The sequence below is a fragment of the Diabrotica virgifera genome, chromosome 2 (genome assembly GCF_917563875.1).
Source record: "Diabrotica virgifera virgifera chromosome 2, PGI_DIABVI_V3a".
NCBI lineage: Eukaryota > Metazoa > Arthropoda > Insecta > Coleoptera > Chrysomelidae > Diabrotica > Diabrotica virgifera.
In genome coordinates this window covers 197,888,418-197,905,670 of record NC_065444.1, presented here as the reverse complement: position 1 = coordinate 197,905,670, position 17,253 = coordinate 197,888,418, and the positions used below count along the sequence as shown (strand labels likewise).

The window sequence follows — 17,253 nt, the reverse complement described above, 5'->3', positions numbered from 1 at the left end:
ATACGTCTAAAGGTGGGAAACAATCAATATAATGTCAATCTATAAGTTACTGTCGCTAAATTTAACACCTCCTCTAGGTTCATCTCTTTTTATCTCACAACTTAATGTGTTTTCCATCTTTTGCGTTATTTTGCCGGTTATTAGTGCGCTCATCACTGTATAGTCGGTTCGCTAAACTCAGACACATTTGGCTAGTGCTTTTAGTAGATAATTTTTTTTGTTTTTGGCCCATTTTGCCAAAATTGGCAAAATTACTAACTATTTAGTAATTAATAACTATTTAGTAATTATTTTTTGCCAATTTTACCAAATTGGAAAAGTTACTCACTAAATTCACTAGCCAGTTGTGTCTGAGTTTAGCGAACCGGCTATATCAAAGTTTGTGCGACTCAACACCGTTAAGCTATGAACAACTTTTCAGCTTGCTAGTAATAAACTTTTTTTGGTACGCGGGAGCCAGTACTATAGCTGAAATATTCTTAATGATAAAGAAGTCTATTAGATCATGGATCTTGTTTCTATCCTTAGGCCAGTGGTCTATCGACTGATATTGATTCACACCGATGATCTTTAAAAGCGAATAAATTCTAAAGAAAATTGATGAAGAAATATACCTACATCGGAAGATATGGAGCAAAAGTCTAAACAATTGAATACCTTTTTACTATTTCATTTTTTAAGTTAAGATTTGTTATTCTAAATATGATGCATAAAATATAAGTACATAATATTAGTTTTAAACACCTCTTACCTAAAAAGGATTACCAATGGACAATGGATTAAAAAACTTATTATTGAACCAAGTGCAGCATATCCAAATACTTCAGGATACAGTTTATACTCATAATAATCTAAGCTATCCTTTGGTTTGAAGCTTGGTACGAGATAAAATAACAAAACCATCATAAAGGTAGTTAGAAATATGGATAATAATATGGTTAATCTTTTCACTCTACTAAGCGTATCTTCCTTTTCACTAAAATGAAAGATATTAACTGTAAAAATTCGAAAACTAGAAACTAATAATTAGCATGTGGCATAAGTTCGAGTTCACACCTCAATTATTTTATAAATCATAAATGGTCCATTTACGGACGGTTTTGGCTCGGGATTTAAAAAAAGCGCTTGGATTGACGTGAAAGGCATACTTACACATAACCAACATTTGAAAGAAAAAAGTGATATTGTACCGATGTGTTCTCTTGCCCTGGTGGTGAGTACCACCCCTTCTCGATGGTGAAAAAACATATGTTCGAAATAAGTCCGGAAGTGGATAAACTAACTAATTCTAAACAACTTTTTTGCTGTAGAGTTTTTTTAGAAGTCCATACTGTTCGGGTTATTTGCGAGTGAATATATGTTCATTTTTCAACAAAAAAACACGTCTTTGGACGGTTTTTCGCAAATAACTCAAAAAGTAAGTACTATATCGAAAAAATATTTTTAGCAAAAATATAGCGTATTAAAAGGTGAAAAAGGTGTATATACAGGGTGAGTCATGATGAACTGTACATACTCCTACCTCGTAAGGAGGCCACTATGGGGAATAACAAATGACCATTAAAAAGTGTCTGCTCCCATTGTTTAATAATATACAGGGCGAGTTGTTAATTTTTACAGAAATTTGTATTTGTCATAATTTTTTAACGGTAAGATCGAGATGTCTCTTATTTTGGTCAATCGTTACACTATTACCACCTAATCAACTGATTTATTCAAACTAGAAAAAAATCAGGTCGAGCTTTAAAAAATTAGTTCATTTTGGCCTTAGAAAAAATTTCACCCTGTATACGGTTTTTGAAAACTCTAATAATAATTTTACAAATTAGACAAATAGGCAATTAAAATGACATATTTATTTTTTTCCTCACACGATTACTTAAAACTATAAATCAAACGAAACAAAACTCACACGATTACTATAAAAAAATCAAATTTGATTGTGAATTAAAAGTTTTTTGGAATAAACCATAGTTCAAAAAAAATTAACGTTTATTACAAAAATTAATTTTTTGTGAACAAATATTTAATTTATAAGTAATAATACTACCACTGCTCGTGCTATACGTTTTAAATAATACAACCCTTTTAGCCAATTTCCAGAATTTCAAAAAGAAGATGTTGTTTTGAGTAACACTAAAATATCACCCTGTATAATATTTGTTTGTAAAAAGGAGTCAAACAAATAAACCTAAATTAAACAAAAACAAAAAGAAATATTTCCCCTCGTTTTTTGCGTCACTACTTTCTCACCATGTATTAAACTATTAATAGGATTTTTCATCGATTGTCATTTGTTTCGAGCTTCTCTCATATGTTGTATAATCTGTATATAATATTAATATACACGGATTATATGACTTATGACAGGAGCTCGAAACAAATGACTGTGAATGAAAGGCCATACACTATGTATGTGTATAAAAATGTAAGTGAATGTTAGGAGGCTATGATAATTTGACGTTTTCGTTGTTTGAGCACATAATTTAACTTTTCGTTCGCCATCGTTATTATTTATTTGTGTTTCTTACACTATTTTTACATATTTTACAAAATATTTTGCCGAATCTACTTACCAATGTAGCCGCCCGAGGTATGTACTTTATGCACGATAGGGCCTCACCACCTTTCTCAGCTGCTGTTCGTTAACATTTTCATGTAACTTATGGAAATAGGTGGATAGAACGCAGATGGCCTTATGCATGACCAACTAGATCACCTGATTTTAACCCTGTCGACTATTCCATATGAGGTCGATTAAAAGAAAAATGGTTTATCGAGAAAATATCAATACGCGACAAGAACTAAGTAATTGATAAAATTATTGATTCTTGTAATATTATTATAAATGACCCTATAGCTCTCCGTAGGTCTATTAGATAGTTGATGGTCTGACAAAGATGGATTTCATTTCGAAAATCTGCTACAAATCTCAACAAAAATTTGTTGTATTTTTTTATTTGTTTATTAAGTTCCTTTTATGTACCTCTATACAATTGTTGTACATATATACAGTCGGAAAAATGAAAGTATACCCATGAACGATCACATCAGTCACTTATTTTGTACTTGCTGTCTTTTTCTATAAATAACAAACGTTTGTTATAGAAAAAGACAGAAAATAGGGCTTTTCATTCACAGTCATTTGTTTCGAGCTTCTGTCATATGTTGTATAATCTGTGTATAATATTAATATACACATTTGATTCGAGCTTCTGTTATATGTCGTATAATCCGTGTATATTAATATTATACACAGATTATACAACATATGACAGAAGCTCGGAACAAATGACAATCGCTGAAAAGCCCTATACAAAATCAGTGATTGATGTATTGACTGTACATATTCTTAAATTTACTTATATGTACATGTAAATATATCGTTATTTTAAACATGTAAATTTCGTTAACTTAAAAAATAAATTAACTGTATTTTGCCTTTTAAAATAAAATTCTGAGAATTCAATAAAACGACACTACCGATGAATCACTAAACAAATACTATACAGGACGATGTTTTAGTATTACTCAAAACATCCTGTTACTTTTGAAATTCTGGAAATTAGCTAAAAGGCTTTTATTATTTACAACGTATAGCACAAGCTGTGGAAGTATTAATACATAATATGTATAAAATAAATATAAAAAAAAAATAGATTTTGCAAGAAAAATTGATTTTTTTTTAAATGTATGGTTCACTTCACCAAACTCTTAATTCATAGTCAAATTTGATTTTTTTTTGTAAAAATTAAGTAATGGTCTGTTGAAAAAAAAAATAAGTAGGTATGCCATTTTAATTGACTATTTGTCTAATTTGTAAAATTCTTATTAGAGTTTTCAAAAACCGTATACAAGGTGAAATTTTTTTCTAAGACCAAAACGAACTAATTTTTTAAAGCCGGACCTGATTTTTTCTAGTTTAAATAAATCAGTTAATTGGGTGGTAATAGTGTAACGATTGACCAAAATAAGAGACACATCGATCTTACCGTTCAAAAATTATGACGAATACAAATGCCTGTAAAAATTAACAACTCGCACTGTATATTATTAAACAATGGGAGAGACACTTTCTAATGGTCATTTGTTATTCCCCACAGGGTCCTCCATACGAGGTAGGAGTATGTACAGTTCCATTTTATTCAATGAAACACTTACTTTTTGAGTTATTTTCGAAAAATCGTCTAGAAACGTATTTTTTTTTTAAATGAACATTTTCACTCAGAAATAATTCGAAAACTATTTCCTTAGTGAAAAAACTCTATAGACCAAAAGTTGTTTAGAATTAGTTGGGTCATCTACTTCACGACTTAATTTAAAAGTATGTCTTTTCACCCGCTAGAAGGGGTGGTACCCACCACCAAATTTAAAGTTTTTTCATTTAATAGAAAACTCTATAGAACAAAAGTTGTTTAGAATTAGTTGGTTTATCTACTTCACGACTTAATTTAAAAGTATGTCTTTTCACCTGCTAGAAGGGGTGGTACCCACCCCCAAAATTTAAAGGACTAATCGGTGCCTATATTTGTTGCCTATGTTAATTTTGTTGTGTTAAATTTTGTCTATTCTGAGTATAAATCCCTAAGTTTCCCCTAAATCTAGAGTTCCATTAGGTACTCATCTTGCTTATTATTTGTGATAGAAAAATTATTAATATTGGAATAAAAATTGAATATTAAAAAAATGGTATAAAAATCTATCCTGTTTAAAAAGTTTGAAAACTGAGAATAACTAGTATAAAGAAAACCTTACAAAATATTCCACGAATGCGGGCTACTGAAGCTAGCAGACAATTCTTTAAAAAACAGTCTTCGCCTGGTCATATGTTCAGGCTCAGTTGGAACACCAGAGTAAATATGTTGTTCTACATCCTTGATTTCGAATTTAAAATGTATTGGAAACCACCAAGATTGGTCTTCTTGTATATCTATAATTTCAATCTCTTCACAAAACCTTAAATGAATTATTAATAATGTTAATCTATTATAAAATGTATGAAAAATTAAGCAGAAAAACACATAGCCAATTATAAAGGACCCTGCAACACTCCTTAAGAAAAAGTGGTCACGGTCAAATTAAACGAAACTTTGGTCAATGATAGTTCTCAGTGAGTAGATTAAAAAAGTCCATGGCACCTAGGTCTGAAAAACTATTATTCTCGAGCTACAGCCTTCTGAAATTCTTAAATTCAGGTACTCGGTTTATGCAGTTAGTCGATCCTGGCCCATAGCCATTCTAAGGAAAGTTTTGACACGTTTCAATGCAGAGAGGCATCGTTCTGTTTCTGCAGTTGTCACTGGCATCGTAACAAGTAATTGAAAAATTCAAATTATTTCAGAAAAATCGTATCGTCTAATCGTATCGTAGAATAGTAGCATACCTACACAATTTGAAAGTTTTTTCACAAATTTCCATTTTAAATAATCATTTATAATCCCGACCTTTGCACTTTGGTGCATTCCCATGGCGGATCCAGGGGAGGGCGATGGGGCGATCGGTCCCCCTCTCAAACCAAGTTATATAATAAGATTATAAAAACATTCATTTATTCAATGATTTTTTATAGAAATTTAGCCAATCGGCTCCTCCTCTTGACGATGCTGGATCTTGCTGGATCCGCCACTGGTGCATTCTTAATTAACAAATTTGGTTTCGGCATTTTTAATTTTTCTTCTAAATATAATAAAGAACATTTAATTGATTTTAAATATTCCATGCTAACATTCACATTTAGGCTATTGATTATGTATTTTAGAAAGGAACTACAACGTTAATGGGGTTTTATTGTTTCATATAGTCAATGGACCTCTCAGTATGAAAAAACTGCGGAGTGCTACCATTTAAAGGGGTGCGTTTTTGAGAAAAGGGTGAATTAGTCCCTAGGCACAGGGCGAATTAGGGTGAGTTCTATGCACATTTGGTGCAAATATGTCTACAGGAAAATTGTTCAGGTTAAATTTACTATAGGAATATCACATTTTAAAGTCAAAAATATTTTTTTTTACAAAAATATATTCAAAAGAAAAGCAAGAAAAAAACACCAAAGGTAGCATTTTTGTTTCTTGCCTTATAACTTTTTTCCACGGGGATATAGGTATAGGCATTGCTTCACAGAAAAAAAACTTTCATTCTTTTTCTTTAAAGTAACGTTTGTTATAAGTCACTATGTTTTATAGTTTCCACATTATGATTTTTTAAAGTTCGCCACTCACAGCGATTTTGGCACATTTTCCTTGTCATTTCGCAAACATTGTTCTGTAACTTTTTTCTATGCAGCTTTAGGTATATGCAATGTTACATTTAATAGGAATAAAGATCAATTATCTTTAAAATGGTCTATCGTAAAAGGCTGTGTGACCATTTTTAAGCAAGATATGATTTTTCAAAGTGGAATACTTCTAATGATTTTTGATATATTTTAAGATTATTTTTAAATTTCTCATTATAACTTTTTTTATTGTATATTTATTGTATATTTTATATACATTGTGCAACAAAAAAGGAAACTTATTTTATTTACGTTAAAACTGTATATTGTAAAAAACTCTAGGACTATTTTTAAACAGGATATTATGCTTTTTCAAAATGTCACATACACATGCAATAGGTCCCACTAAGCTGGAACCATGTGGAAAACTTTTTTATTATTACCTTTATGAAAAAAAGTTATCCCTTATAAAATTCTCTGCATAGTCTAAAACCTAAGATGCAATCATCAGATATAAAATTTTCTCAATAGTGTACGAGGTATGTTAAAAAATATGAATTTCGCTCAAGAGTAAAGTAGCTTTATATTTCACAATATCGAAAGGAGCTATTAAGAAAAGTTATTTGAAATTAAAAATTATGTTATAATATGCCATTATATTCTTCTAATTGAAAAAAAATAAAAAAATTTAAAATTTTTCTCAAATTACGGACACCCTTGGATATCCTACGGATATCTTGTTTAAAAATAGTCCTAGAATTTTTTGCAGTACACCATTTTAAAGTAGAAAAAATATGATTTTTTTATTTCACAATGTATATATACCTGAATGTACAAGAAAAAAAGTCATAATGAAAAATTCTAAAAATAATCATAAAAAATATCAAAAATCATAAAGTATAAAATCTTGAAAAAGCATAACTTGCTTAAAAATAGTCGTACAACTTTATACAATATACCATTTTAAAGGTAATTGAGTTATCTCTCTATTAAGTTTACCATTGCATATACCTAGAGATGCGTAGAAAAAAGTTACAGAACAATGTTTGCGAAATAATGGGAAAAATGGCAAAAAATTGCTGTAAGCGGCGAACTTTGAAAATCCTATTTCGGAAACTATAAATCCTAGAGACCTCACCAAACGTCATTTTAACGGGGAAGGATGGTAATTATTTTTCGCTAAAGCAATGCCTATACCTATATCCCTGTGGAAAAAAGTTATGGGGCAAAAAACAAAATTGCTTTCTTTTGCGTTTTTTTCTTGTTCTTTTTTGAGTATATTTTTGTAAAAAAAAATATTTTCGACTTTAAAATGTGATATTTCGATAGTAAATTTAACCTGGAACAATATTTCAGTAGACGTGTTTTTACTAAAAGTGCATAGAACTCACCCTAATTCACCCTGTGCCTAGGGACTAATTCACCCCTTTCTCAAAAACGCACCCATTTAAATGGTAGCACTCCGCGGGTTTTTCAAATTTAGAGGTCTATTGACAATATGAAATAATAAAATCCCATTAACGTTGTAGTTCCTTTTAGCTCTCTTATTTTGAACATAATCAATAGCCTAATTCACAAATCCCTCCATTCTTAATATTGTTCCGAAATTCGAACTTCACGAAAGCAAAATTAAAATGTATCTACGTGTGCCGTGCACGTTAAAAACACCATAAGATCACATTCAATTTGTGCTCTTGTGTCCATCTAAACTTATGGGCTATAGCTGGTAGCGGGGCGGGTGGTGAGTTGTATTTTGTCCTATGAAAAGTCATTGGCCATAAGAGCGGTGAACGAGAGGTTCTGTCTAAGGCCTCGCATCCGTGAAGTTACTCCTTTGAAAGAGAATAAAAATAATTAAATATTACCTATTAGATACTTAAATACTCCTTGCATCTGTGATTTCGGATTTCAATTACTGTATAGTTAGATTAAAATGTTATTTATAGAATGAGAAATTTTACATATGAATGTTTGTGTGAAAATAATTTTGGGGGTTCACGTGCACATGTGCACTTATGGAGAAACCGCCACTGAGGGGAATTCAACTATTACCTCCCTAAATCCGCCACTGTTCAGTAGTTTTCTAAAGATAAGGTGTAACTTCAGCTATTCAGGTATTGGATAAGTGAGAAGCATTCATGAAAGCATGATAATTGTTTTGTCACTCTAGCAGCACATTTTATATCGCACTTCTTTAGTTTTCTGAGGACTTTTCTGAGGTTTTCTGAAGACTAAAATGCGATACATCTATTTTTGACCACGAATTCATATGCAGCACGCAAATATGAATGAAGAAAATAAATCTCTCTTCTTTCAGTAATAGATATTTTTATTCACTTGACCTTGAATTAGTGCACTTAACGTAAACCAAGTACCTGAATTTAAGAACTTCAGAAGGTTGCATTAAATTAAATAAAGAAAGAACGAGAAGGAGAACTAGAATTGTAATGGTATGGGGGCCCAAAAGGGGATTTTTGCTTTTACCCGAGCGCGTCAGAAAGTCACATGCGAATAAACCTTGTAACCTGTAAATGTACCCCTACCGTATATGGACTCTTAATACAGGGGAGTTCTTGAAGGGGGTCCGAAAAAAAATCTATCCTTAGAAAATCTCGAAATCGTCAGATTAGGATAAGGTAAGTTAAGTACATGCAGAAAAATGTATATTTAAAAATTTGACGATTTGAGCAGGGCGTAAGAAAATGGGCGAGTATAAAGTTTCACAAAAAAAGCAAATATTTCGCGAAATGAACGTCAGATCGAAAGAATGAAAAATACGTTTTCAATATTTTTCAGCTTGCACGTTCCAACAAAAAACTATCCCATATTCATCGATAGTATCTATAGAAAATAGAGTTTTCGTCAACCATGGCTTCAATGTACCTACTTCATATATTGTAATCAACCGGGTTAAGAGCAGGACTATTTGGAAGCCACTTGTCATCGATGAAATCTGTAATTTGTTCTTGCAAATATGTTATCGTACTTCTAGAAGTATGGAATGGCGCATCATCTTGTTGAAAAGAGAAGTCGTGGCCAATATTTTCCATATCAGCAAGTATATTGCTTAAAATATTTCTCTGATAAATTTCAGAATTTATTTTAACACCAGCGTCTACAAAACAGTTTGTGTTTTTCCCATTATTGATACTGCTGGTGAAACCATCACTGAGGCGGGAAATGATTCCTTTGAACTAAACGTAAATCTAGCAGTATATTATATTTCTTTGTTGTGACAGTTGTTGCGAGCAACGGGAACATTTAGTTTCATAGCCTACTAGAAACAAGAGCGAAAACTGGTAGAATTCTTAAAAACATTGCAATGTCAAGGGAAATTTTTGACAAATTTTGGCAAAACAATACAATCAGTTTAGAAAACTTTAAAAAAGAACGAATATTAAACGTAATACCTACGTGTGCGTAGAATAATAAGGCAGGACTTGAAAAGTGACAGTTTGTAACGGTTCGCCTTTTCAGGACGACAGACTCAGTAAAACACAGGTTAAAGATAAAGTAAATATATTTAAGATAATTATGTACAGTTAAAAATAAATAAAATAAAATATAATTCTATATTCTGCAAAGGAAAAATAACATTATACTTATTACTGTTATCAAAACATAATAGTAATATTAAAACGATACAATACGAAACAAAAAATATACAATAACAATCTGGCTACATGAAATAAACATAGCTACACATTCAGACCCGGAGACATCGCATTTCAATTCAATGCAATAACATTGAACGACGACACGTAGTCACTCCTCCATCGTTACTACTGCTCACTGCGGTAACGGTTATGGTGGAACGCCACGTCAGTATTGCAGTATCTACCTAGGCACAGTACCACCTCAACCCGGTGCATCTCTGCCATCGAGCTATTGCTAATTCAATAAGTTAGCAACAACTGATTTTATGATTTTCCTGGCTCGTCTTAAATACGCTCTCGATGCCACTTCTTCGGTTTTGTCTAGTGGGGTATGAAGAAGGGATGCGCCAACACGGATACTCCTAGGGTCGTCTCTGGGCGACCGGCCCATCACCCGCTGTGGCATCATATCCTTACAAGTTACAAAAATTAAAACTCATTTTTCTGCTTCTGTGATTGCTTCACTAGCAGCACCAATAATAGGGATAAGGGAAACTAATTTTTTTTAACCAAACGCTTAAACATTTTTAATACTATTTTAAGAGTAGTCTCTACGGATACTTATTAAAAGTTTTTATTAATTTTTTATTTTAAATATTTACAGGGTGACTTTTGCAACGGCCTTGAAAATAAGCCTTTTATCAAAATGATCCTTACTTAGACCCCCTTAAGTTTTTTCGTTATTCTTGAAAATTTTAATTAAAATACGCACTATCAATAGAGATTTCAAATATCAAAATCGGAACAAAACTAAAAAAAGTTATCTAAAGCCAAAATGGGTTCCAAATAAATTTTGCGCACCGTGTATATAGCGTCAACCAATAAAATTATTTTGGGGTTATGCTGTAAAAGTTATGGATTCTTAGACTTGATCTCTATTTTTTACTATGCTTTGGGCGCTGTGATATTTATAGTGATTTTTTACTATGCTTTGGGCGCTGTGTTAATATAGGAGAGCTATATAAGTAAACTTAACAGATTTTGAATTATATTTTCAAGAGAAAATGGGATGAAAATCCGATTGAAATTAAACTAAATTATTAAAATATTAAGTTTTTCTCAACTTTATGCAACGTAACCTGATCTGGTAAATGTTTTTTTTTTAAATACTAAGTTAGTTGCAATAACTTACCATGAGGGCCTGTATCCAATCGAATCAAACCACAATTCAATTTTTAGTATTTGACCCAGATAATGTTCTGTAGCCAGAAAAATCCAGTCCTCATGACCTTTTTGTAGAATTTTTTTCTCGGGATCGGGGTAATTTAGGACATGTTCCTAAAAATGATTTTAAAAGCATTAAGAGGAAACAGTAGCGATCAACAGGTAGCGAAAACGCGTTCCAAGATTGCGGCTGTAATTTTGAATATTTTTTCGAGATATTTAGCACACCTATTCGTAATATAATAAAGAATGGCGGTACAGAGCCCAATATGAAAAATATGTTAATATGTGGAAATTACTCTGTAATTAAATACAATATTAAAAAGCGAGCCTGTACCGCCATTAAGAAGAACAAAAAATACACTTTCTTTAAATAAACTTTTTTATCCGATGTCTAGATTTTGTGTCATTTTGAAACTACTAATGAAATAAAAAATTTTAGTAGTTCCAAAATGACACAAAATCTAGGCATCGGATAAAAAAGTTTATTTGAAGAAAGTGTATTTTTTTGTTCTTCTTAATGGCGGTACAGGCTCGTTTTTTAAAAATTATATCTAATTACAGAGTAATTTCCACATATTAATATATTTTTCAAATTGGGCTCTGTACCGCCATTCTTTATTATATTACGAATACGTGTGCCAAATATCTCGAAAAAATATTCAAAATTACAGCCGCAATCTTGGAACGCGTTTTTGCTACCTGTTGATCGCTACTGTTTCCCGTTAACCACTTAATGCGGGGCTTTTTATGTGAAATTAAGTTAAAAAAATCAGGTTTTCTTGTTTTTATTTATAATATTGATAAAGTAGAAATCATAATATAAACTTTTGAAAAACCATAAAAAATTGGAAAACGGTATTTTTATAAATTGAACATTTAGTCCTGTCGCCAGTGGGGGTACAACGGCCTCCTTAATTCAGATGGACTTACCCGAGTTTTTTTTATGTATTTTGACCCGTAGGACACGAATTTTTTGGGTAACAGTCGATCCGGATGTCGATAAGATTGTTATAAACAAAGAACTTGAGGAATCACATGACAGCGATTTTTCGCAAAACAAAACTTTTTTTGTATTTTTTGGATCATTCTAACCAAAAAATGTTTTTACAAATTTTTTCGTAGGATGCATAGTTTTCGACATAAACGCGGTTGAACTTTCAAAACATCGAAAAATTGCAAGTTTTGAACCCGAATAACTTTTGATTGAAAAATAAAATAGCAATTCTGCTTACCGCATTTGAAAGTTCAAGTCATATTCTATCGGTTTTGATTACTTTCATTGCTAAAAATTAATTTTTTTATTGTCAAACAAAGCTAAAAACACATAGTGATTGAATGATATTTTCAATGCATTTCTCATTTGAAATCGAAAGAGTACGCGTGCATACATACAATTTCTACGTAGATTACGTACATTAAAACACATGCATTGAACACGGGAAACACTATGTGTTTATGGCTTTGTTTAACAAATAAAAACTTAATTTTTAGCAATGCAAATAATCAAAACCGATAGAATTTGACTTTAACTTTCAAATGCAGTATGCAGAATTGCTATTTTATTTTTTAATCAAAAGTTAGTCGGGTTCAAAAATTGCACTTTTTCGATTTTTTGAAAGTTTAACCGCGTTTATCTCGAAAACTATGCATCCTACAAAAGAACTTGTAAGACCATTTTTTGCTGAGAATCACCCAAAAAATACAAAAAAATATTTTCAGCAAAACAGAAAACAGCGAAAAATCGCTGTTTTCTGATTCCTCAAGTTCTTTGTTTATAACAATATTATCGACATCCGGATCAACTGTTACCCAAAAAATTCGTGTTCTACGGGTCAAAATACATAAAAAAACTTGGGTAAGTCCATCTGAATTAAGGAGGCTATTGTACCCCCCTGGCGACAGAACTATTTGTGTGATAAACCTTATATTTTATATTTTTATCTGGAGCGATACCTTCTCGCCCAGTTATATTTCATAGAGCAACGAAGATACGATATAGGGCTCTTTTGGCAATGTTGTCATGCTTGTTTTTTCCAATGATACCCTCGGTGTCTAAACACCTTTCATGCGACGTCTCTTATGTTAAAATCGGACCAATAGCATCGAAGTTACCATATATTACCTTTTTGGTAATGTCGATGTGTTTGTTTTTATCTCAACATATTTGCTACCCCCTTCTCTTTCGGTTAATGGCTCGGACGTCAAAATCGTATCAATAACAACGAAGAGATGATATAATGCTGTTTGGACGATACCATTGTGTTTGGATTTATCTCTGTTAGCCTCGATATCCCCTCCCCTTTCATTTAACGCCTCAAACGTAGCAATCTCACCAATAACAATGAATATATCATGTAATGCAGTTTTGAAAATATTGCCAGGTTTAATCTTTCTATGTCTTAGTATTCACCATCCAATTTTCTTTCCAACGACTTCTCTTACGTCACAATCCGACGAGCCTGCACCACAAAAAGCGTCAAAAACGAGCAGACTTGACCTTACATTCTGGTGAAGGTGACCATGTTATTTCTTATGGACGCATCCACCAAATCTCAGTTGTTAGTGTATATGTTACAGTAAAAGTAGATAATCTGGTAATTGTACACACCTACCGGTTATAGAATTACCAGAGTCGACGGTAAATGTAGGAAATATTCTTTAAAAACCCTTTATTTCCTACTTTTACCGGTAATTGTATACATTTCGCAGAGGATCTTGGTAAAAGTAAGAAATTCAAATTAAAACGATTGACACACAAGTGGAATGCCACAATACATAACTGTAGCAATCATAACGACCTGTTTAGATATTTGTGAAACTTACCAGGAAAAATCTAAAGTTCCAAAAAAGGTTTAGTAGTAAAACCTATATTGTCAAAAAGATATGAATAGTAGATGTCAAATATATTTGATAGATATGCAAGCCCTAGCAAATAATTCATTTAAGTTCATTTTTGTCTACCAAGGTCACTAAACAAAATTTTTTCAATTACGGCCGTTGAAAACTAAACGTGCAGAAGAAGTTGCATTAGTTCTTCTTGAGATATGTTGTGCCTTTGGAGCTCCTATCCTAATAGCATTCTTAAAAGCGACAATGGACGTAAATTCTTCAACCTAATTATAAAGAACTATGGTCCACATGAAAAGATTTAAAGATAGTTCATGGTAAGCCAAGACAGAGTCAGTCACAAGGATCTATTGACCGTGCTAATAAATACATTGAAAATGTAATAAGTTCCTGTTTGGAAAGCGACTAAACAAACAAGTTGTCAGAGGATCTTCGATATGTACAATTCACCAAGAACCGAGGTTACCCTTCTGGCATCAAATGCAGTCCGTATGAAGCTATGTTTGGGGTTCCTACCAAAATTGGTTTCAAAACTTTATCACTGCCAGAAGATGCTATAAAAAATATTTCGACTGAAAAAGTTTTAAAACTAGAAGAACAAGTAAAATAAATCCAGTCAGGTCTTCATTCTAAACAACGAGAAAAAGTAGAAGTAGATGAACCAAATAAGCTTCTTATAGAACAAGAACCAGAAAAACCTGAGCAACCATCATTAAATGAATCTAACAAAGACGTTTTTCTAACATACTCGCGCAATGAATAACTATCAGCGATGTGCTTGCAAAAGTAAATGTAAAACAAATATGTGCAAATTTAAAAAAAATGGAAAGTTGAGTAATTTCAAGTTCCATGAAAGTTTGCCATATCACAACAAAAATAATAAGTAAGTAAAATAGTAGTAGTAATTCAGGAAAAAAGCTCAATTGAGGTTAAAAAATATTTCTAGTTTTTCATTCATTTCAACAAAAATCACACTTCTTGAATAGCTGTTGGATTTTACTGTTTTTATTTCATCATTTTACATACTTTTACTGCTGGTCCTTGGTTTTTGTATAAAATTACCGGTAAAACTATATAACTGAAAATAATTTCCTACATTTACCGTCGACTATGGTAATTGTACACAATTACCAATTATCTACTTTTACCGTAACATAATTTATTGTATTCTTTTTCTCATGATCATCTTTCAGTGCGTCACAGTTTTTCGATTTCTTTCTAACGTATTAAATTGTATGTGACAGAAAAAAGGCACGTCGGTGATTACATTTCGTCGGTGACATTTATAACATTTATTCTAGTTATTCTAGTTGTCGATAGATGGCGCCATAATAAAAAAAATATATTTTTTTAATTAGATAATAATATTACAAATATAATCTGTATAATTTATAAGACTATACAAATAAAAAAAATACCATTTTATAAATGCAAGAAACACATTTGATTTGTTTTTATTCGAAATTGAAAATAAAATGTGACAACTGTCAGATTTAACTAAAATGTCATGTTAGAATAAATGTCATAAATGTGTATTATCACGGACTTACCCTTTTTCCTATCATTTGTTACGCACTGAAAAATGCTCATGAAAAGGACAATATTCTCGTTAGAATTTAGGGCAAGTACAGTGGCATACGCCCGCATGTGTATAACAAAACACAAAACAAAACATAAAACAAACACGATCAGACGTGCTTTTCCTTTGCATTCACGATTTTATGCAGTGTTTTTTAGTTGCATAATATTATTATAAGTGTATTAAATAGTTTTGATGGTAAATAAGCCACAATTTTACTAAAAAAATGATTTCATTTACATTTTATATTTTACATTAAGGCCATGTACAGTTACGATCACTGAATAGTTTACACCTTACTTTTTATATTGTAATACTGTAAAATTGCAGTGTCGTACGGATTTGACAAATGTCAAAGTCAAAAATTTCAAAAAGTCAATGCTTGTCAAAACTTTCTCGAGTGTTCAAAAATAAAATAAAAGTATATCAAACTCCTCCAAAATGGTTAGAATACATTTGAATGATGCGCAAAAAGCAAGAGCAATTGCCAAACTCGAAGAAGGTTGGTCACTAAGGCAAGTTGCTGCTGATTTGAACGTGAGCTATATGTGCATATGGAAGATCAAACAAAGATGGGATAATTTTCACTCTATAGCACGGTTGGGCGGTTCAAGAGGGCAGAAGATCTCCACAGATCAACAGGATGAGATGTTAGTAGATTATTTGAGAGAATCTCCTTTTGCCACTACAGCTCAAAAAGCAAGAGAAGAGACTGCGTTTCCAGGCAGTATTTGAACTTCACGTAGAAGAATTAAAGCAAGTGGACTGCTAAATTGTGCAGCTGCAAGGAAACCTTTTTTAACTGAGGATCACAAGAGGAGACGAGTTGAATTTTGTAATGAATTTATAAACCGCGATGAGAATTTTTGGTCTAGGGTTGCATTTTCCGATGAAAAAGTATTTCAGTCATATAACAATGGTCGGGTAAGAGTTTATAGGCCGAGAAATCATAGGTATGATGAACAATATACGCATCATTTAAGAAGGATTCTCGGTCAACGTATTATGCGGATGGATAAGTGCTGAAGGTTCGGGCGTTTGTTATCATGTAGAAGAGAAGTTAACAGGATTACATTACAAACATATCCTTGAGCACACAATGTTGCCATCGGTGATCCAGAGATTCCCCAATAGCGACTTCATCTTCCAACATGACAATTGCCCGGTGCATACGAGTAGAATTGTTCGAGAATGGCTAGAAGAAACTGATGTTAATGTTCTTCCGTGGCCTTCCCGTAGTGCAGACTTTAACCCAGTCGAAAATGTGTGGGCAGAGTTAACAAAGAAACTAAATGAAAGAAACCTTAGACCACGGAATAGAATTAAATTATGGGAAGCAATTGAGCAGGCATGGGAAGAGCTTGTTAACTATAACATGAGGGGATTGGTGCTATCTATGAACAGAAGACTGCAAAATTGTATTGACAAGAATGGGGCTTCCACCAAATATTAATTATTTTTTTTATTATTTATCATTGTTTATCATTATTTAATATAAAAAAATAATTTAAAATAAAATGCATATTTTAAAACCAGACTTCTTTATTTTCGTTATTAAGATCATAATCCATTTTATTCAAAAAACTTTTTTCTATACTCTCCATTTTGTTAAATTTTGTAAAATATTTAGATTTTTTAAATTTAATCAACCTATTCTAGCTAGGTACACCACTGGCAACGTCACTTTGACGTAAAAGGTGCGTTTAAATGAGGTAAAAATTTAAAAAATCGGCTCCTAGATACGTAAGCCTGTAAACTATTCAATGACCGTAACTGTACATATTTCGCAAATA

At 31.9% G+C, this 17,253-nt stretch overlaps 1 protein-coding gene across 1 annotated transcript in view; it reads right to left on the bottom strand.

Annotated features, from left to right (window-relative positions):
• Window positions 1–17,253, bottom strand: part of LOC114328113 (polycystic kidney disease protein 1-like 2) — a 311,210-nt gene that overhangs the window by 56,835 nt on the left and 237,122 nt on the right. Inside the window, exons 17-19 of the mRNA XM_050644966.1 lie at window positions 11,000–11,145; window positions 4,756–4,956; window positions 752–976 (exon numbers count right to left, since the gene is read on the bottom strand). Of these exons, the coding sequence (XP_050500923.1) occupies window positions 752–976; window positions 4,756–4,956; window positions 11,000–11,145 (572 nt within the window). The remainder of the gene's footprint in view (window positions 1–751; window positions 977–4,755; window positions 4,957–10,999; window positions 11,146–17,253) is intronic.